The 18,417-nt window shown below is 32.4% G+C and overlaps 2 protein-coding genes across 2 annotated transcripts in view; one reads left to right on the top strand and one right to left on the bottom strand.

The window, feature by feature from the left end:
* LOC142329255 (glycosyltransferase 25 family member) overlaps positions 1–18,417 on the bottom strand; it is a 239,710-nt gene that overhangs the window by 95,862 nt on the left and 125,431 nt on the right. The window lies entirely within an intron of this gene.
* Positions 15,155–18,417, top strand: part of LOC142329099 (uncharacterized) — a 55,369-nt gene continuing 52,106 nt past the window's right edge. Inside the window, exon 1 of the mRNA XM_075373434.1 lies at positions 15,155–15,232. Coding sequence (XP_075229549.1) covers positions 15,155–15,232 — 78 coding nt within the window. The remainder of the gene's footprint in view (positions 15,233–18,417) is intronic.

Raw genomic sequence — 18,417 nt, 5'->3', positions numbered from 1 at the left:
GCCATTAGGCCGGTATTAGAAACAAATTTAATACATTTGGAATAGCACCTAAGATACGATTAAGAATTGACGAGAGTGCATTTTTTAATAATTTTCATAAGGACCTTTTTCAAAGAAAAAAGTTCAACTTTTAATTATTCCAAAACTAAAACTTACTCCTATAAGTTAGAGGATGTGCGCAAAAATGAAATTATTTAAAATAAGTAAAGACAATATTTTTTTTAATACGAAAGTATTAAAAGCTAACTCATCCGTAGAAAAAAATAATAGTTTTCACTATTTTTAATATTAGGTAGAGTTACTAATAGTTCATATAGTACACACACACACCGCCGTAGAAATGTTATAATTTAACGTATCGACTAAAACACACGAAGATAATTAAATTACTTGTATAAATAAAAACGAACAAAAAGCTATTCGATATCCAAAAGCATAACGTAACGCGTAAAACAATTCAATGTAGCACTTAAATAGCCAGTACGAGAAATCGATTAAATTTATCGATTGAAAATTATTATATTCACGACATAAAAAATAATGTAACACGAGGCGCACGCGAATAAATGAAGATCGGGAATTCAAATAAACACGAGTGTGCAGTAATTATATGCAGCAGCACGCATATATCACCTACGTTTAAGACGAAAAGAGGAATGAGAATTAAATATTAGCAGATATAAAAGATACAATACGTTTATGTATACAGATGCATTTACGTAGTGAAAACACGTTTATACGAAAACCGTGACGTACTATTGTAGTTGGAAATATTTTTGAATGACTTTAGAAAACAATAATATAAGAGTTAATAATTTATAAAAACCTATTACAGTCGATTAGTAATGACTAGCGGCGCCTTGAAATACGAGTACGTGTTTGTTATCGTTTTAAATCGATATAATTATTATCGTTAGCGATCTTAATTTTGTGGAGCTTCTTGTTATCACAAATAAATCGTCAACGTAAACACACGAAGTAATTAAAATTTTATTCGAGTTACAGAATGTTCATAATAAACGATTGTAAACATACTACTGCAATTTATAAATTAAAGATAAAGTAAGAAATGATATTTTCTCATTATAGACTAAATAAGCTTCTGAAGATAATTTTTTTTTTCTGTTCAGCCCCCGGGAATTACCGTTCAGGTATTACTTCAGAGGATGAATGAGGATGATATGAATGAGTGTAAATGATGTGTAGTCTTGTACATTCTCACGTCGACCATTTCCTGAGATGTGTGTTTGATTGAGACCCAACCACCAAATAACACCGGTATCCACGATCTAGTATTCAAATCCGTATAAAGGGAACTGCCTTTACTAGGACTTGAACCTTAGAACTCTCGACTTCCAAATCAGCTGATTTGCGATGAGTTCACCACTAAACCAACCCGGTAGGTTTGTGACGATAATCTGCAACAATAAATACGAACGGCTTAATAATATAGACGTAACTCAAAATGGATTACCATATAAGACGATTTATGTATATATATATATATATATATAGAGAGAGAGAGAGAGAGAGATGCATCGTTGCCTATCTACTAATAATAATAAAATAGTAATAACGCCTTATTTTCAATATTTCGTTATAAAAAAATATTATTTATAAAAAAAAATAATTACAATATATAATAAACAACATACAATAAGCATATATTTTACAGTTTAATTTTTTTTAAAAACCGTCAGTAGGAAAGTTGGAGAATCTAGTACGAAGGACGTCCAGAAAGTAAGAATCGTTTACGCATCGCGAACGCGCAACTTCACTCACAACGGTTTAAGGCCAGTCGGTCTCAGCTGTTCTGCTATCGCTGTACGAAATTTCGTAGCTGTACTACAGTTACGAGATGAATGAAGGAAACGTAAGGAAATGGTGTCGTTTAATTACGGCAGGGAGAACATACAATGCACATCTACATGCGCAAAAAAATTTATCAATTTCCCAGAGGTTTCGGACGGGATGATTTTGATCTTGCTGCGATCGATCGATTTCTACCGGTTTAAAATTGAAGGGGTTTCTTGGTGGGAACGCAATGAAATAAACGACGGCGTCAACACAGCTGTCCGTGAGCGGCTTAATGGCCTGGCGGCAGACTTCTTTGACGACGGCACCCAAAAACTTGTACCACGATTTGAAAATGCTTGAACTTATGAAGTGATTATGTGGAAAACAGCTTAAAAAATGTAAATTATCATGCATATATTAAATTTATAATAAATTTGTTATTAATCAAAAAAACAGTTTTTCCTTTTTAGACCAACATAGCGTAAAATAATACTATCAGTGAAACAAGAACAATACTCTGTGATCTTAGCAGAATAATAAACAGAAAGGTTAAATATTACTAAATACAAAAATAATACCATAATTACCACGATATTTAATAATATCATGGTATAATTATCTTCGTAGGAAGAAATTTACTTTAACACAAAATTAGAATAAATTTTAAAAAGTATCATGATGTGTTCTAAAGGGTAAATTTACTTGACAAATATTCATATTTAACATAATTAACTACAATAACATAATTTAACTTGGAATTGAGTTAATTAACAGATTACATTTACTTTTACTTTCAATTTACAATTTACCAATTTTTTTCCTAACGTTTACATTGCAATCTGTTCAAATAGTGAGCAATAAGAAACCCCCCCGCACAGTAATGTGATGGAAGGTGAAGGTGATATGTATGACATGTGAATGAAATGTAGTCTAGTACAGTGTCAAGCCGACAGTTCCTGAGAAGTGTGGTTAATTGTACCCTCAACCACCACAATACACCGGTATCCACTGTCTAGTATTCAGATCCGTATAAATGCAACTAACGTTTATTAGGTTTAGAATCTCAGAACCTTTGACTTCGATAATCAGCTGTTACACAACCGGTTTGCGACAAGTTAACCGCTAGACTAGTCCGGCAAGCTAATTTACCGGTAACATTTACTTTTCAATATCATTCAAAGGCAATACTTTCCATAAATTCAAGTTCATCCATCTTAACTTAAAACAGTAGGATCTAGGGCAAAAAGTAATGTGAAACATCCACGTCGATGTTGAAATTAAAACTGTGAAATATCGCTACACAACAATACCTAGGATTATAATAATTTTCAGTTCGGCTCAGAAGTCCTAAGCGGTTAGGAATTGAACACCGTAACTAGTTCTCATCTATAATGCCACGCATTACAAAAATAGGCTGCCGGCTTATCCCAGTATTTTCCGATCAAAAAACCTATAAATAAATGAAGTGACATTCGAATGACTCTTCCCGGGGCGACATCTCCACTCGGCAAGGACAAGGCATCGAGCAACAAAATGGAAATATCTCTTCCGTATTACATAAAGAACAGCGCGCATCCCTGACCCACGGCTTAACGATTAAGATCGATTAGCTAACATCTCGCTTTCGTAATCCATTTAATCGAAGGAAATGTATTATGGACAACAAACTTGGATTATTTCAAACTGCCTAACCGGCAAACGCGCTTCTAAAACTCACGAATCATTCTTTAATACTCTCAACTATATTAATTATCTCCATTTTAATTTTTGTGTACAGAAACAAAGACGACTGAAATACAACAAAAAATTTGACAAAATAATCGCCATTAATCTCGTAAACATTTTTTTACGCTTAATCTCATTTTACAAAAGCAAATACAGGAAGAATAGAGAAAAAAAATTTAATTTAATTTTGTACTTCTAAATATTTTCTTGTTGTTTTTTCAATGCGAAAACGCAAAATACAAGCGATTCAAATTTAATTAAGGTGAAAGCGACAATAACCCTGCAATGTCACAGTAATTTTGCGTTTGCGTATTATAAAATTAATAAAAAAATGGTCGGTTAAACAAATAAAATTCATAATTACTTAAAAACGAGGTTATGATTTTAAAAGAAACATAAAATCTAATAAGTAGATACATTAAACGTAAAACACAAAGAAAAAACCGTTTGAATAACGAGCCGAAAGTAAATAAATAAAAATAATAAATTCAATTTTCGAAATAGAATTTATAAATTAGATTACGTTTAACAATAAAAAATGTAATATTCGTGTAACATTTTTAATATATCCACACTGGAAAAAAGTTTTAATTAAAATTAAACGGATTAAATAACAATGTCAAAAAATAATTAAATCCTACTAAAGTATTCCCTAGATAAGTTACTACTAATAAGAGGATGATTAAAACAAAAAAGGTTATAATCCTGTTAAAAATAGTATTCCCAAGATATAAGAATATACCTCTATCCACAGATATGTGTTGGGTCTTCTAACAGTTCCATCGGCAGAATACGGAATAAAATTTTAAAAATACAGATTAAAAACTGGCGTAAATTTCATACCGATAAAAAATTTATATTAAGAGTAAATCGTACAAATTAAAATAAATAAAATCTGGATTCGAAAAAAATACCGATTAAAGGTAAACAATAATATGCTTATAATAATAGTAGTAGTATTCTATTCTTCTTAAAACTTTTTCACACTTTGAACTCGGCGCAAATTAAAAACAAACTACCCGATCCGTAACATCGCACCTACTTCAAAAAGACCAATTTTAAGTAATTTTAAAATATAATTTGTTCCTTTTTTAATGAATTTTTTATACGTCGGTATTATTTATTTTTTTTAAGTTTATTTTAAAATATTATCTTTATTTTAAGTATACTTCTTCTTCTGTCATGAACCCCAACTGAATTCAGAATCAAAAAAATAAAAGGAATTCAGTCGGGGTTCATGAGCATCTTCCTTCATTTTCTTAAGCTTCTTCCATTTCTTACGGCTAATTTCTTATTTTTATTCCTTTCCTTCCTTTCTTCATCTCTTTACGATCGTAAAAATATAGTTAGACTTAAAGAAAAAACCATCTAGGTATGAAAAACTGACGTTTGAAAAGTCTATGTCTTAATGAAATTAAAATATGGAACGTAAAAATCGTAAGCCATCTGAAACGTGAAATAAGTATTTTAAACTCAATTTTTCCAAAAAAAATACCTTGTAGTTTTGCGGATAAGACCGATGCTTTTACTTACGTTATCGTCGGGCGATAAAAATCTAATATTAAATACCGCGTACTTCAAAAAGGATTTCACAACTATAAAAAGAATATAAAAATTTATTAAGATAAGTTACAGATACGGTCGGGGTCTCATTTCATAGAAAAGCACATCGAGTTTGCCTTCAACATTTACTTTGGTTTATACGGCTTCCATCTTTAATGCGACAAAGCGACCTGAAGTCGATCTAATTCCACTATGTAGCCAGCAAATTGGGCGTTACCTCTGCAGCTGCGAAGTTAATTCGAAGTCTTAGCTCGACAAGATCGGCAGGCAAATGCGATACATAAACCCGATCTTTAATGAAACACCGCGAGAAATGATTTGCCGGGGTCAAATCTGGGGAGCGAGGTGGCTATACGACTGGAGCTTCACGACCGATCCACCGATCTGGGAGTCGTGTATCGAGGCGGGTAACTTCTAGACGGTAGTGAGGTCTTGCTCATAGAAATAGCGTCTATCGCGGTAATCATCGTCTGAGAAATTAGAAAATTTTGAAGCACGTTCAGGTAAACGATACAATTTACGGTTGCCTCCTGGAAGAACGGGCTGTTCTATCTGGAAGAAAAAACCTGTCTCGACGAAGGTTTGGTGCCAAGAGTAAATTGTAAGCCGTAGGAGGCTCCCTACCGTACTCTTTATTAAAATAACATTGACCTGCAGTCGGTGACTGTAAATCTAAAACCAAAACACAAAGCAACCGCATTCCTCACCAGTAAACGTATCCATTTTTAACAACACTGTGGCAGTGCTGGTGGCCGAATTCGGTTTTAATACGTAAGTCAAAACATGATAAAATGAGACCTCAAAAAAATGTAAAAGTTATCGCAATAAATTTTTATCTGCTTTTACAGTCGTGAAGCTCTTTTTGAATCACATGGTAATAATAACAAAATATAAAATGCAGTTTCAATTTAAAAAAAAAAAAACTCTTCAAACTGTATATATATTTTATATATATATAAAAATATTATATATTATAAAAATAATATATATTTTTCATTAAAAAAAGATATTTCAGAATAACGTAATGTGGAAGAAACTTACTACGGTATCATACGAGGAACTTTGTTTAAAGAATAAATAATAATGATAGAAATCAGGATAAGTGATAACGGTACAACCAAATAAATAAAATAAATTTAAAAAGAATTACAAACGGATCAAATGTTTGTTTTTTTTAATCTCCCGTATTGAAATTGAAGTAGTATAATTTCCTCACCAGCCTAGTAGAAAATTCTGTTATCGTAAGGAAACTAATGTAATACGAGTGTAATTCCATAATTAAAGAGACAAACGAAACAGCTGAAAAAAGTAAACAGATATTTATTTTTTCCTTATTAAGCAGGTGTATAAATACATGATATTGCACTAAAAAAAAATTAAGACTGAACGTATATCAAAATATGAAAAAAATAGATTTCTATTGCAGTATCTTTATCGTTAGGAATATGTTTCCGTTATTAATGCAGTAACAACCTGTAAAGAAAAGCTATACGAACGCTAGAAAAAACTTTAAATCTATAAATATAGATACTTCTTGTAATAATAACAGGGTATTTTTCCTAAAACAAATAAACTGTATAAATATATTACTTTGTTAAACAATTTTGAAGTTTGAATTTTACACACCCGCTATCAATAATAACGACGACAAAATTTGAATCCATCCGCCAAATTTCTACAATTTCAAAAGAACAATGAGAAAGATTTCAGAAAACATAATTATGTATAAATGCTCCTAAATATTCTACCAACAATGTACGACCGAAGAGAGAAAGTTAATTCAACAATAATGCGAGTTTCATCATTAACGGGGTTAGTGAGGCATTACATACCGAACACAGTTGTTTAAACAAACTTTAACATACATTCCAACGAATGAATCCCTTCAACGAATAATATACAGATTTAATTTCTTTATTACGCACATCCTATGTGCGATAAATACAAAACGAAAGGATTAGGAGAAATAAGGAAGAACATAATGTGTAATAATTTGTAACTCAAATAAGCTTAATTTAGTTAGAAGAGTTAAAAAGTCTGAATAATTTTATACGAGTTAAATAAAACATTCGTAAATAAAATAGAAAATATAATTCAACTCGTATCTTATCGCACAGGTAATATTGGCACTGCAATAATAAATTTTCAAATAAATTAATTCCTACTGCTTTTTAAATTTTTTTTTAGTAATTTCATGTTAATTTCTTCAAGGAAATTGTGCTGGTTTTTTTTCACTTCCTTGTACGAAGTAAAGGAAGTATTGTGATCGCAAAAAATGTCGGTTTTCAGATCTCGCATTAAGTAAAAACGATTAGCCATAGAATGTTGAAATTTTAGGATTTAATTTAAATATACTGATTTATTAATAATTATTAACCTCTGATTGGAAAAAAAAATTACGATAAATAATAATTCAATCGTAAATAACAAATATATATATATATATATGAAAATATCAGAAGTTATTAATGAAATAAAATTTTATGTACTTTTCATTTTTTTTAAATGTGTATATGTAATTTAATAAGCGTGCAAGGAAGTCATGTGGTGTCCACATCAGATTTTTAATACTATAACGTATCGTGTAAAAATTTATTTAAATTATAATATAAAACTAAAATTTTATGTTATACATAAATTTATTTTCATTAAGTAATTAAGAAGTTAAAATCGCAAATAAAAACGATTAAAAATAAAACACAACTATGAAATCATTAGCTTACAGAACAATTAAAAACAGATGTTGGAAGTTTACAGAAAATATGTGCGTGAACACGTACGTCATATATATATATATATATATATATCTTATATATATAAAGATTAAACTTATATAGAAGCAGAATTCATATTACCACTATGGCAAACGCAGACATATACCATATATTTAGGACACATGAAAAACAGTATACCGCTAAATTTTCTTACACTTACCGGAATGGAAGACGTTTTTGTTACTCGTTGACGTGCGTAACTACGTTTCGGTAACTTTCTGGTGGATAAGAGCTATTAATTATTAAATTAATAAATATATATTAATCATTACGTCATCAAAATTTCTTATTTGAATAAACAATAAATAAAATTACTAGGAGTACGTATATAAGTTATTTTTAAATACCGAAAAGATCGATGAAAATAAAAGCATTTGAGACAAATTTGTGTTTGTCCGTAAAAGTTTACATTTGACTAGCGCAAATAAAGAATTAGAAAATAAAATCGTTTGAAATTTAAGTTTTACATAAAACTGTGGGAAACTACTAAAGTTTATCACAGAATAATACGGGACACAAACTGTACTTCAACTAAAATATTAGTTTTTTTTACAAAATATAAAAAGTCAACGTTAAACAGAAATATAAAAATTAAAATAACTTTCATAAAATATAACGATTACTTAATTTAATCCATAACGGAAACGAATAAAATCAATTAATATGATAGATTTACATTCAAACCTAACTAAAATATAATCTTTTACGAAATTACACTAAAAAAATTTAAAAAATAAACAAAATTAGAAGAAAAAAGAATTAATATTTTAAAGAGTAAATTTACGGTTTAAAAAACGAGAGCTTTTTATGAAATTTATTTATGTTTTTAATGCTTTTATTTACAGTGGCATCAATAATTATAGTCATAAGCGACTAAAGTAACACTATCATGTAGTATTATACAAAACAACAAAAATCATTAACAATAAAGAAACAGGATCAATAAAGAATAAACATAGATAAGTAACAATAATAAACACAAAATAAAATGCATAAATTACACAAAAATCACTAAATCGTATTCTTCGTTCCACTGTAGGAGAGAAACCGCAACAGAAGTTTTACACCTTCGTTCTGGTTTACTAGAAATTTCACATCGGAACCCAGAACTACGTTTTGTCGGATGGTTCCAAAGATCGGGCAATCAAAGAGCAGATGGTGCACCGACCATCTGATCTCCCAAGCCTCACAGATCTTCTGAGGAGAGCCAAGTAGATGAGCGTGGATAAGCCTGGTGTGTCCAATCCTTAGGCGAGTTAAGATGACTCGGTCTCTTCTGTTGCTCGGGGAAAGAGATTTCTCGAGCACATTCTCCTGGATGTTATGTAATGCCGCAGGAGGACTCAGCAGCCAGAACCCATTCCACTGAGCCCGCAATTTTACACGGACTGATCTCATGAAGTCTCTCTCATACGTCGATTGTACTCGGATGCCATTTATTACAGCTCTCTTGGCTAAAATTTATTTTATTGAAATTTTCTTTAAAAATATAAGCCTAAATACATACCTTTTTTAAATAAATAAATACGCCGAATAAAGTAACGAAATTAGGAAATAACGACAATTCTACATAGAAAATAGAAAAACCGGTAGAAAGGAATTAAATAAAGAAAATATAATAAAGAGGATGCGTAGGTAGACAAATACCGGTAGCCTAATGGAATTTTACGGCAAGCAACAGAATTGCAGCACATTTTTCTTATTTTTTTTAAAAGACTTCTACACAGTTGAAATAGGTTAAAGTTACCCCCTCTAATACTATTGCAAAACTCATAGACTTCTACACAGTTGAAATAGGTTAAAGTTACCCCCTCTAATACTATTGCAAAACTCATATCTACTGCGGCAGTATTTTTTAAAATATCCGTTTCACTTAAGTTTATAACGGATGTAAGCTAAACAACCGTTCCGGCTTAACAATTAATATTTATTCATCATATGTCTCCCGACAAAAGAAAAATATATAATTAAGCGATAAATAAACAATTTATTTGACCGGGTGAGCAATTTAAAAATCAAAACGTTACAAACTAAACACGGTTCGAAATGTAACATTTTATGAATGAAATGAAAAAATGAAATCGTAAATTAAAGTCTGCATTCACATTATTAAAAATTCACGTTAAGACGTTGTCGGTGCCGTCGATATCTTGTTGAATAATCACTTTCGGTTCATCGATAACGTGTACATTCGATTCGTAAATTCTTACCCTTCAAATATCCCCGAAGGAAAAAATCGCAACCGGACAAATCTGGGGTACGCGGAGGCTCCCGTTCTTTACTGGCCGTTCGTTCTTCTGTAAAAACCGTTATGAACGCGTACTACTAAATCGTTTGATGTGCGGCATATTACTCTGTCTTGTTGACAGAAGCCGTAAACTCTTTTTCACGATTTGTTAACCGAGTTTAGAATTCTTCGGAAATTGTACGGTACACTTCTGTTAAGTCAAGAATTGGCTTCGCTATACGATTATCAGCATTGTGAAGTGGAAGCCCCAAAATTTTCAGGATTTTTATATATATATAAAGTAATAAAGAAAATAATAATTTCTACATCAACATTTAAAAAATCCAGTCAATATATACTGTACACTTTTCTATTTTTTTTTTTTTTTTTTTTTTTTTTTTATTTCGCATCGGCCTAGTAAAAACAACGACAATATAATTTATAAATCGATGGTAAACTAATACTCAATTTCTTTTACAATTATTTTAGTCGCATCGATATTTCAGTGCGACTTAACTCGAGAACTGGCTTCTTTCGACAAGCGACAGCACTTTAACGTTTCAACCGAAATGTTTAAAACCCTTGGCTTACCATTCGTTACAAAAGTTTGAACCGTAACGTATTTTCACAAATAAGTTTCAAGTTTACGGGGTAGAGTATCGATTTACAAAAAAACCTGGTAATTTTTTACCCGATTATTAGTCGTAAACGATATGTAATTAAATTAAACATATTACAAAAAAATATCAATTATAAAGTAAATATAATAAGAGTATTTAAATCGGTAATCCTTTATAACAAAATAAAGGAATTACGTCCTGCAATAACAATAAGGATAGAATATATTACACGTACGCAAGACAATATACGTAAATTTAAACATATGTTTTTTGAAGGAATTTACGTGACTTAACTGTATGTAGAGAAACATACACAGCCTTACCTCGGCTATTTGCAAATGCAAATAGTTAAGCGAGTTATATTCTGAGAGAGAGAGAGAGAGAGAGAGTGAGCGAGAAATAAAATATAAAATATAAATGAGAACGAACGAATATATGGTACCGTGAAAACATTTGTGGAAAATGTTTAGCGGTACCATGAATGCAAGTAAATTGGAAGGGATGACTTCGATAGAAGTTATAAGAGAGCAAGATAAGGGGAGAAGGATGAAACTAGAATAGCAGTTGTGTGCCACACAAGCGATAAAGCGGAACACCAAGTTATATTGAAGGAAATAATGAGAGAACGCCACAGTGTGTCAAGTGCAGACAAGCCGACGCACTAATTGCTCGATATTGAACGGTAATACAATCTCAATAGTCTAGTATTCGCAACGATTTCTCCATACGTTCGTGTACTGTAGAATTAAAAAACGCGCGCACCCATACACACGCACAAATGTATTTCTGTAATATAGGCCAAACGCAGAAAAAAGTACGTACTTTTAAAACCGAAACGTAAAGCTAACTGTTTAAAACAATTTCCTGAAAATCCATCGCAAAATTATACGGACTTAATTTTCAACCCGAATAAAAACATATAAAATACGAAATAATATAATAAGTGAAAAATAAACAAGACGGGCGAGAACATAAAACCTAATTTCTGTTAAGGAATGTAACACGGCAAGCAGCCGACACAATACGATGCGAAGAGTTAATTTTTGTAAAAATATCTGCCTGGTCCCGCTTCCTACGACGTAAATTGAAGCGCAACCGAAGTATTTCCTGATTTTTATTTTTTATAAAAGTAGTTAATATGTTAATCGCCACGGTAACAGAACAAGTTTGTATACTCCACACTTTCTTTTTACAACCGACTTCCGCAGTGGATTTGACATTAAAAACAACATTTAACAGTTGCCCATCGCAAACTTTCAATTTTATACCGATTTCCTTTAAATTAAATGAGATATTGCTTACTAAGCCGTAACGCAATCGCCGCATAGCTAACAATCACAACTCGTTTGCGAATGAAAATAACAATGCGGGATAAATACAACGCGGCTAAACGACTCATCAGCAAATCCTTGTTGATAGATAGATAAAGATACATAGATGACAGGATCGCTGCTCGGCCTCTGGCCCCGTGCTGTAAAACTTGTGCTTACTGCTACCGGTAGCGATAATTTGTTTTCTACAAGTACAGAGTGGCTACGTTCACGTCGTGGAGGATGACAACGATCAGTGGCTGCCAGTCAACCTGCGCTGCTGTGGAGTTTGGGCTACGCAACCGCAGAGTGCGTTGCAGTACTGTCACTGACGGCTAAGACCAAAAAACCTTTCTAGATCTTCTGGCAGGTTCAGGAAGCGATTCGCTCCGACCTCGCCGGTGGGTCTGACTTATCGTATTTACGATTACTTATGTTTTTGTATTTATGATTACTACCGAGAAAGTTTTTCGGTGTGTGTGTGTGTGTGTGTGTGTGTGTGTGTGTGTGTGTGTGTGTGTGTGTGTGTGTGTGTGTATGTGTGTGTGTGTGTGTGTGTGTAAATCCACAGTACATTTACTTTCTTTAGAGAGTAAAAAAAGGGACTGACCTAATTTGGAAAAGATTAACTGTAATTTTCTGGTCTTTTTTTTTTGTAACTAATAAGGATAGCCAGTATATTAATAGTTATAAGGATTACAAAAACATTTTATAAATATAAAGATACAGTCACGAATTGTACAGTTGCATTTAAATAATAATAAAACAGAAGATATACAGGAGGAACTCCGTACATCGATTCAATGTAGTACGACAGGACAATTGTTTTTAAGTGGTAAAAACGTTTTACTAGCAACCAACTTAATTCGATATTTGCAATTCAATTTAAGGGTGTTTCTAAGTAAAAGAAAATTAAAAATATATTTTCGTGGTAGACAATGTCTTCAAGATAAGGTCAACAGTACTTGTAAGGAACGAAATGTCAAAAAGTGCAAAAAAAAAGTTCATATACTAATCTATTTAAATGATAAAAGCAATTTTAAACTACTGGAAAAGTGACGCAAGAAATCTTTCTTCTATCTCTTTTGAAAAATGAAAAAGTAAAGAAACCACGTTACTTATTTATAAAAGCCCTCCGAAACATCTGTTTTCTAACTTTTCTCCAAGAAACAGACCACGGTAATGCGGTATAAATAATAATAATGTATCGTAATTACCGCAGCGAATAAAACAAAATAATCATAACAGTAAAGCTTACTTCTGCAGTGCAGTTGTAACATTGTAACACCGACAAAAGTTGCACTAATACGATCTGGCATTATAGCTGCACGCCCTGGAAACGTCATCCGTCATTGCGGTTGAGTTTATACAGCAGTCCCGCACGTCTTAAGTAATTCTAAGTAAAATTTATAGTCGAGGGTTTTTGAAATTTTAAGATAGCACAATAATTATTTAACAGTTAATAGACAGAGAACACGTGATGACATTAAGGGTTAAGGGCGAACAGAAATACTTTCAAGGAAACATGCACCAGACTACGTAGCCCGGCGATAAAAGAAAAACGTAAATAAAATCCTCCCTTCAATTATTATACTTATCCGAAATAGGAATATCCTTTTTTTAAAAAATAATTCTATTTATCATAAGCGGTAAAAACCATAGATAAATGTAACCGAAGAAATTAATCGCCAATAAATACATCGTTAAAAATAATTATATATAAAACTATAAAAAATAACCAAGCTGAATTTCCCTTTAATATAAAGCTTTAAATTTACCTTATACCGGATGATAAAACGAAATATTAAGATAATTACTACGATCTGAACTATTTTAATATTTATTCTCTTATTAAAAGAAGAATAAATAAAAACTAAGTTCTACATTGATTTGTTATACCTTTAAAACGGTTATAATAAATTAGTATTAATTCAAAGTTGAACTGCTATGTTTTATCTCGCTAATAAATAAAGTAACGCGACACTAAAAAACAAATCGAATGCAAATAATTTTGAAAGTCGAAATCTAAAAAAAAAAAAAATAATTCTTTAACTTTCTTTGAAATTTGTTTATTATTTTATAATTAATTTTTATTTGAAAATATCTGTATTACGCAAAAAAACCTTCTCCAGTAATGAAAAAACCCCTGTGGAAATACAAAAGTCGAGAAACCGGCATTAAAAAATAATAATAATAATCATCACAATAAAAATAATGAGAAACACAATATAAGTTAACTACTTAACAAACGTAAGGTAAAGTACCACAGCTGTATAATTACGCTTTAACAATTTAGTATATAAGCACTGATAACTAAACGAAAAGTACGGTATATTCAAATCGAACACAAAGACAACTTAACTTCTCCTTCAAAAATTAATTCAGGTAATATATGTAATTTAAAAAAAATAATAAACCCCGATATAGTACAGTGAAGAGTAAAGCTTATACAGGAATAAAAAGAAAACATAAAAATTAGCCGAATTTAAAATCTTATTATTTTTTACCCACGACAGAACGGAGACAGTATATGCGTTTGGGGTAAGAGGTATTGTGTGTGTGTGTGTGTGTGTGTGTGTGTGTTACCAATTTCCTCAAAAACTAATGGACCGAATTCGATGCGGTTTTTGCACTACATAGGTATCACACTTCAGAGCAAGTTCTTAGATTTGCTTTATAGTTAGTCGCAAAGAGGCGTTGCAATAATGTTTCTTCAAAACGGCTTCGTGGGTTTTTAAAAATGTTTAATTTTATCGCTTGTTATGAAGTGGGTTTAAAAAAAATTAAACCGATAAATAGAAAAATCAATTTTACAATTTACAACAAAAAAACCTTTTAGTGGTGAAAGGTTCTTAAACGGCATTATTTCCAATAATATACTTGGCATGATTTTACTACTTTTTATATGCTAAAAACTATCCGTATAATAAATAATTTACTGTCTATATAATAATTTTAAAATCAAACCCTTTTTTGAGACTTAGCAACTTTTCAATATCATCTCCCCTCCGCATTCGGTATTTTTTTTTTAATATCCGTTTATAAAATCGATCGGACAAAAATTAATGATTGTCTGTTAAATCCTGAAATATAAAGAAAGCCAAATATAAGCTAAAATAAATAATATATTGTCGGCGAATGGCTTCGATGGCACGTGTCATGTTAAAACCTTGTGGTCGCCCTGAAAAAGGCTGTTTAGGATTTTTGAGTGGTACCGTTTGTATGTTTGGCGAGAGAGCCCTGAGAAGGGATGTTGTGTCCGAAAGCCGGTCTCCGGCGATGGAATCTCCCGTTGAAATCGGGCCGAGCCACCCGTAAGCGACAGTTGGATTCCCTTTACAGCGTGGTCCCCAAAGTCCCGCAGTGTCTTCCGTCGGCGCGGTTCTACCCGAGCGATTCCACGCTGGACCGGCTGCTGCTGATGGACCCATTGATCGGCTCGCTGGCCAAGGCGATTGAAGCCCGGCAAGCTGGGGCGGGTAGGTAGCGTCCGTGCCGATCGGCTCCCTCGGTAGGCCGGCCACGCCTGCTGCTCCAGCGAGGTTCTCCTTCTTCTTCTTCTTCTCCAGGCGGCGGTTGGTGAAAAATTGAAAATTCATTTCGCCGTTTTATAGGCGCCTGCGAGTGGTGGGGCGCAGCGCTAGGGAGAGCTGCGCGGTCAGCTACTTGGTGGGGAGTGGGGTTTGTGCAGGCAACGTGATGTACTGTACTCCCGCTGACATCTGAACGGCTATCGTTGCGCTCGCCGATATGAAGCTCGGCATGTATGTGGCAACAATACATATGCTATACACACACGGGCGCGCGCAATATAACATTAGCCTGCACCCATTGCTAATAAAAAAATCTTATGGTCTATTCATAACGCATTTTTGAACAAGGAAATCTTAAAATTTCTACAATCACAAATATCGGAGGGGAGAGTTTTTTACCAATGGTAATATATTCCCCCTGTTTACATTACAATATTCGGGTACATAAAAACTAACTATTCTGTCCGAGTTCATCTTTAAGTTAATGTTACACGTAGTTGAATCTTCTAATCTTTTTTTTCGTTAAAAATCGGTGGAGTATTTCCAAACACAGTTTTACGAAACTTTTCAAACTGACCGCCCCGATTCTTTTATGCCGATTCTTGCTACCATCTTTGTTAGAAAGTTGGCAATCATCAAGCCAAAACGGGTTTTCGATAGGTTGATCTGATTGATCGGCTCGTATTACGTACAACTGAACCGTACTCCTAGGTTCTGCAATCAATATATGCGTCATCTCGTTCTTTGTACCTTGCCCTGGATGATCGGCTAAACTGATACCTCTGCTTCCGATTTATATGCCCTTAATATTAACATTTTCAGACTTTTGCGTAATTAATAATAAATAATTCCGATATAATAATAATAATTATAATTTACGGAGCCGAGAGGCTCCGTATTAGCCTCTCGGTTTATACAAGGTTATTTTCAAAATTCTTCGCAGACTTATCTTTCAAATACATGGAACGTTTTTATATTATTTCTGTTAAGGATCCAGATTTCCATAACATACATCGACACAGAAAGATGCAAAATTTCATCAGACGTAACTTGTGATTCAGATTTAAATCTCTACCGCAGAGTAACTTCCTCATCTTTGAGAATGTACACCTTGCTTTTTTTTATTAGTGATCCGACTTCACCATTATAATCATTCTTGTCAGAGAACGGTGAATCAAAGATAGATTTATGCATTTTTCAAAAATTTCTAACTACCTGTCATTAATAAAAACGACCTTAAATTTTACTTTTTTTTAATAATCAAAAATGTTATCTTTATATTAATCCAAATTCTATAATAGCTTCTACTACTTTGTTGAGAACACGTTCTAGATGATCTTCCATAAATACTTCAAGAGTGTCATCTGCGAATACCTTGTACTATTTATTGGAGTTCCGTTCGCTTTACCATCACCAGTTTTATTCCGATGTGCCTTGTTAAATATCTTCTTACAGTAACACCTAAAAAACACAACACAACGAGGGCAATCTTCGGTCCTGCCTTACAACTCTCTTCATCTCTACTTCCGCTGTTCTCTACTTCACTCAACCTTAAGAAACCGTAATTTTTAAAAAATGTAAAGTATTAAAGATATTTTAAAAGCGGATGTAAAAGGCAAACAAGAACTTTACATATTTTTAAAACGCGAAAAAAGATAGCACATTTTCAAGGGAATACTTATTAAAAGTTACAAGATGGCATTTTATATTTTTTACATATACTAAAATTTGAGCTAAAATACATTGTTACACTATACTTAATGCTATTGGTGGTGATTAGAGCTATGAAAAGGATTAAACATTATCTCACACTAGAATAAAATAGGATAATAGACAAGTGGATGGTTCCTTTATAAAAAAAAGGAAAAAAATTAAGTGTCTGATGTGTCGGACAACACCGTCTCTTCACAGCCATCTATTTATTTTAGATTACCTTGGACGTCAACCTTATATTAATATCATATTTTTGTGGTATTGTGTTTCATTTAAAAGGTGATCGATAGTCTATGACGTAGAAGCATCCCGCCACTTTCTCTAAGCAGCGTTCACTCGTTCAATCTTTTAACAGCTTTGACAGATATTTTCAACAAAAAAATTCTACGTACTTAATGCGATTTTTCAAAGGTTAATAAAATGAAAGAATGTTCGACATCACTTTAACGACCTTTTATAAAACTGTATTTTTATAGATGTTTTATTTCATTTTTTTTTTTTTTTTTTTTTATTATTATTTATTAACCTATATAAAAAATAAATATAATTCAAATAAAAATGTTCTGCTATCAAGCCAATTTTACAAAAATATCACAGTTCCATTTTTATGTAACCTGTTCACCGAATATAAGTTTTAGTTCCGCTTGGTTACAAAACAAGCCTAATTGACCGAACGTCCCGTTACAAGATATAAAGAGAGGCCTCTTGATCCAACCCACCGGGTTGGTCTAGTGGTTAACGCGTCTTGAAGTCGAGAGTTACAGCGTTCAAGTCCTAGTAAAGCCAGATATTTTTACATGGATTTGAATACCAGATCGTGGATACCGGTGTTCTTTGGTGGTTGGGTTTCAATTAACCACACATCTCAGGTACGGTCGAACTGAGAATGTACAAGACTACACTTCATTTACACTCATACTCTAAAATTATCTAAACGGTAGTTACCGGAGGCTAAACAGGAAAAAGAAAGAAAGGCCTCTTGATCCGGTCTAACATACAAAAACACTAACTAAAATAATCGTATTCTAAATTACACAACCCGTTAATAAAGTTAAAAATAACCTGGGAAATTTAAAGAAAACAGTGTTTTAAATAGAAATAAAAATACTGCTTCCGAGGAAAGAAATTTAATGAAAATTCCAATTTTCATTATAT

This window comes from Lycorma delicatula, chromosome 8 (assembly GCF_047948215.1).
Source record: "Lycorma delicatula isolate Av1 chromosome 8, ASM4794821v1, whole genome shotgun sequence".
Lineage (NCBI taxonomy): Eukaryota > Metazoa > Arthropoda > Insecta > Hemiptera > Fulgoridae > Lycorma > Lycorma delicatula.
This window is presented reverse-complemented; position numbering and strand designations above follow the sequence as displayed.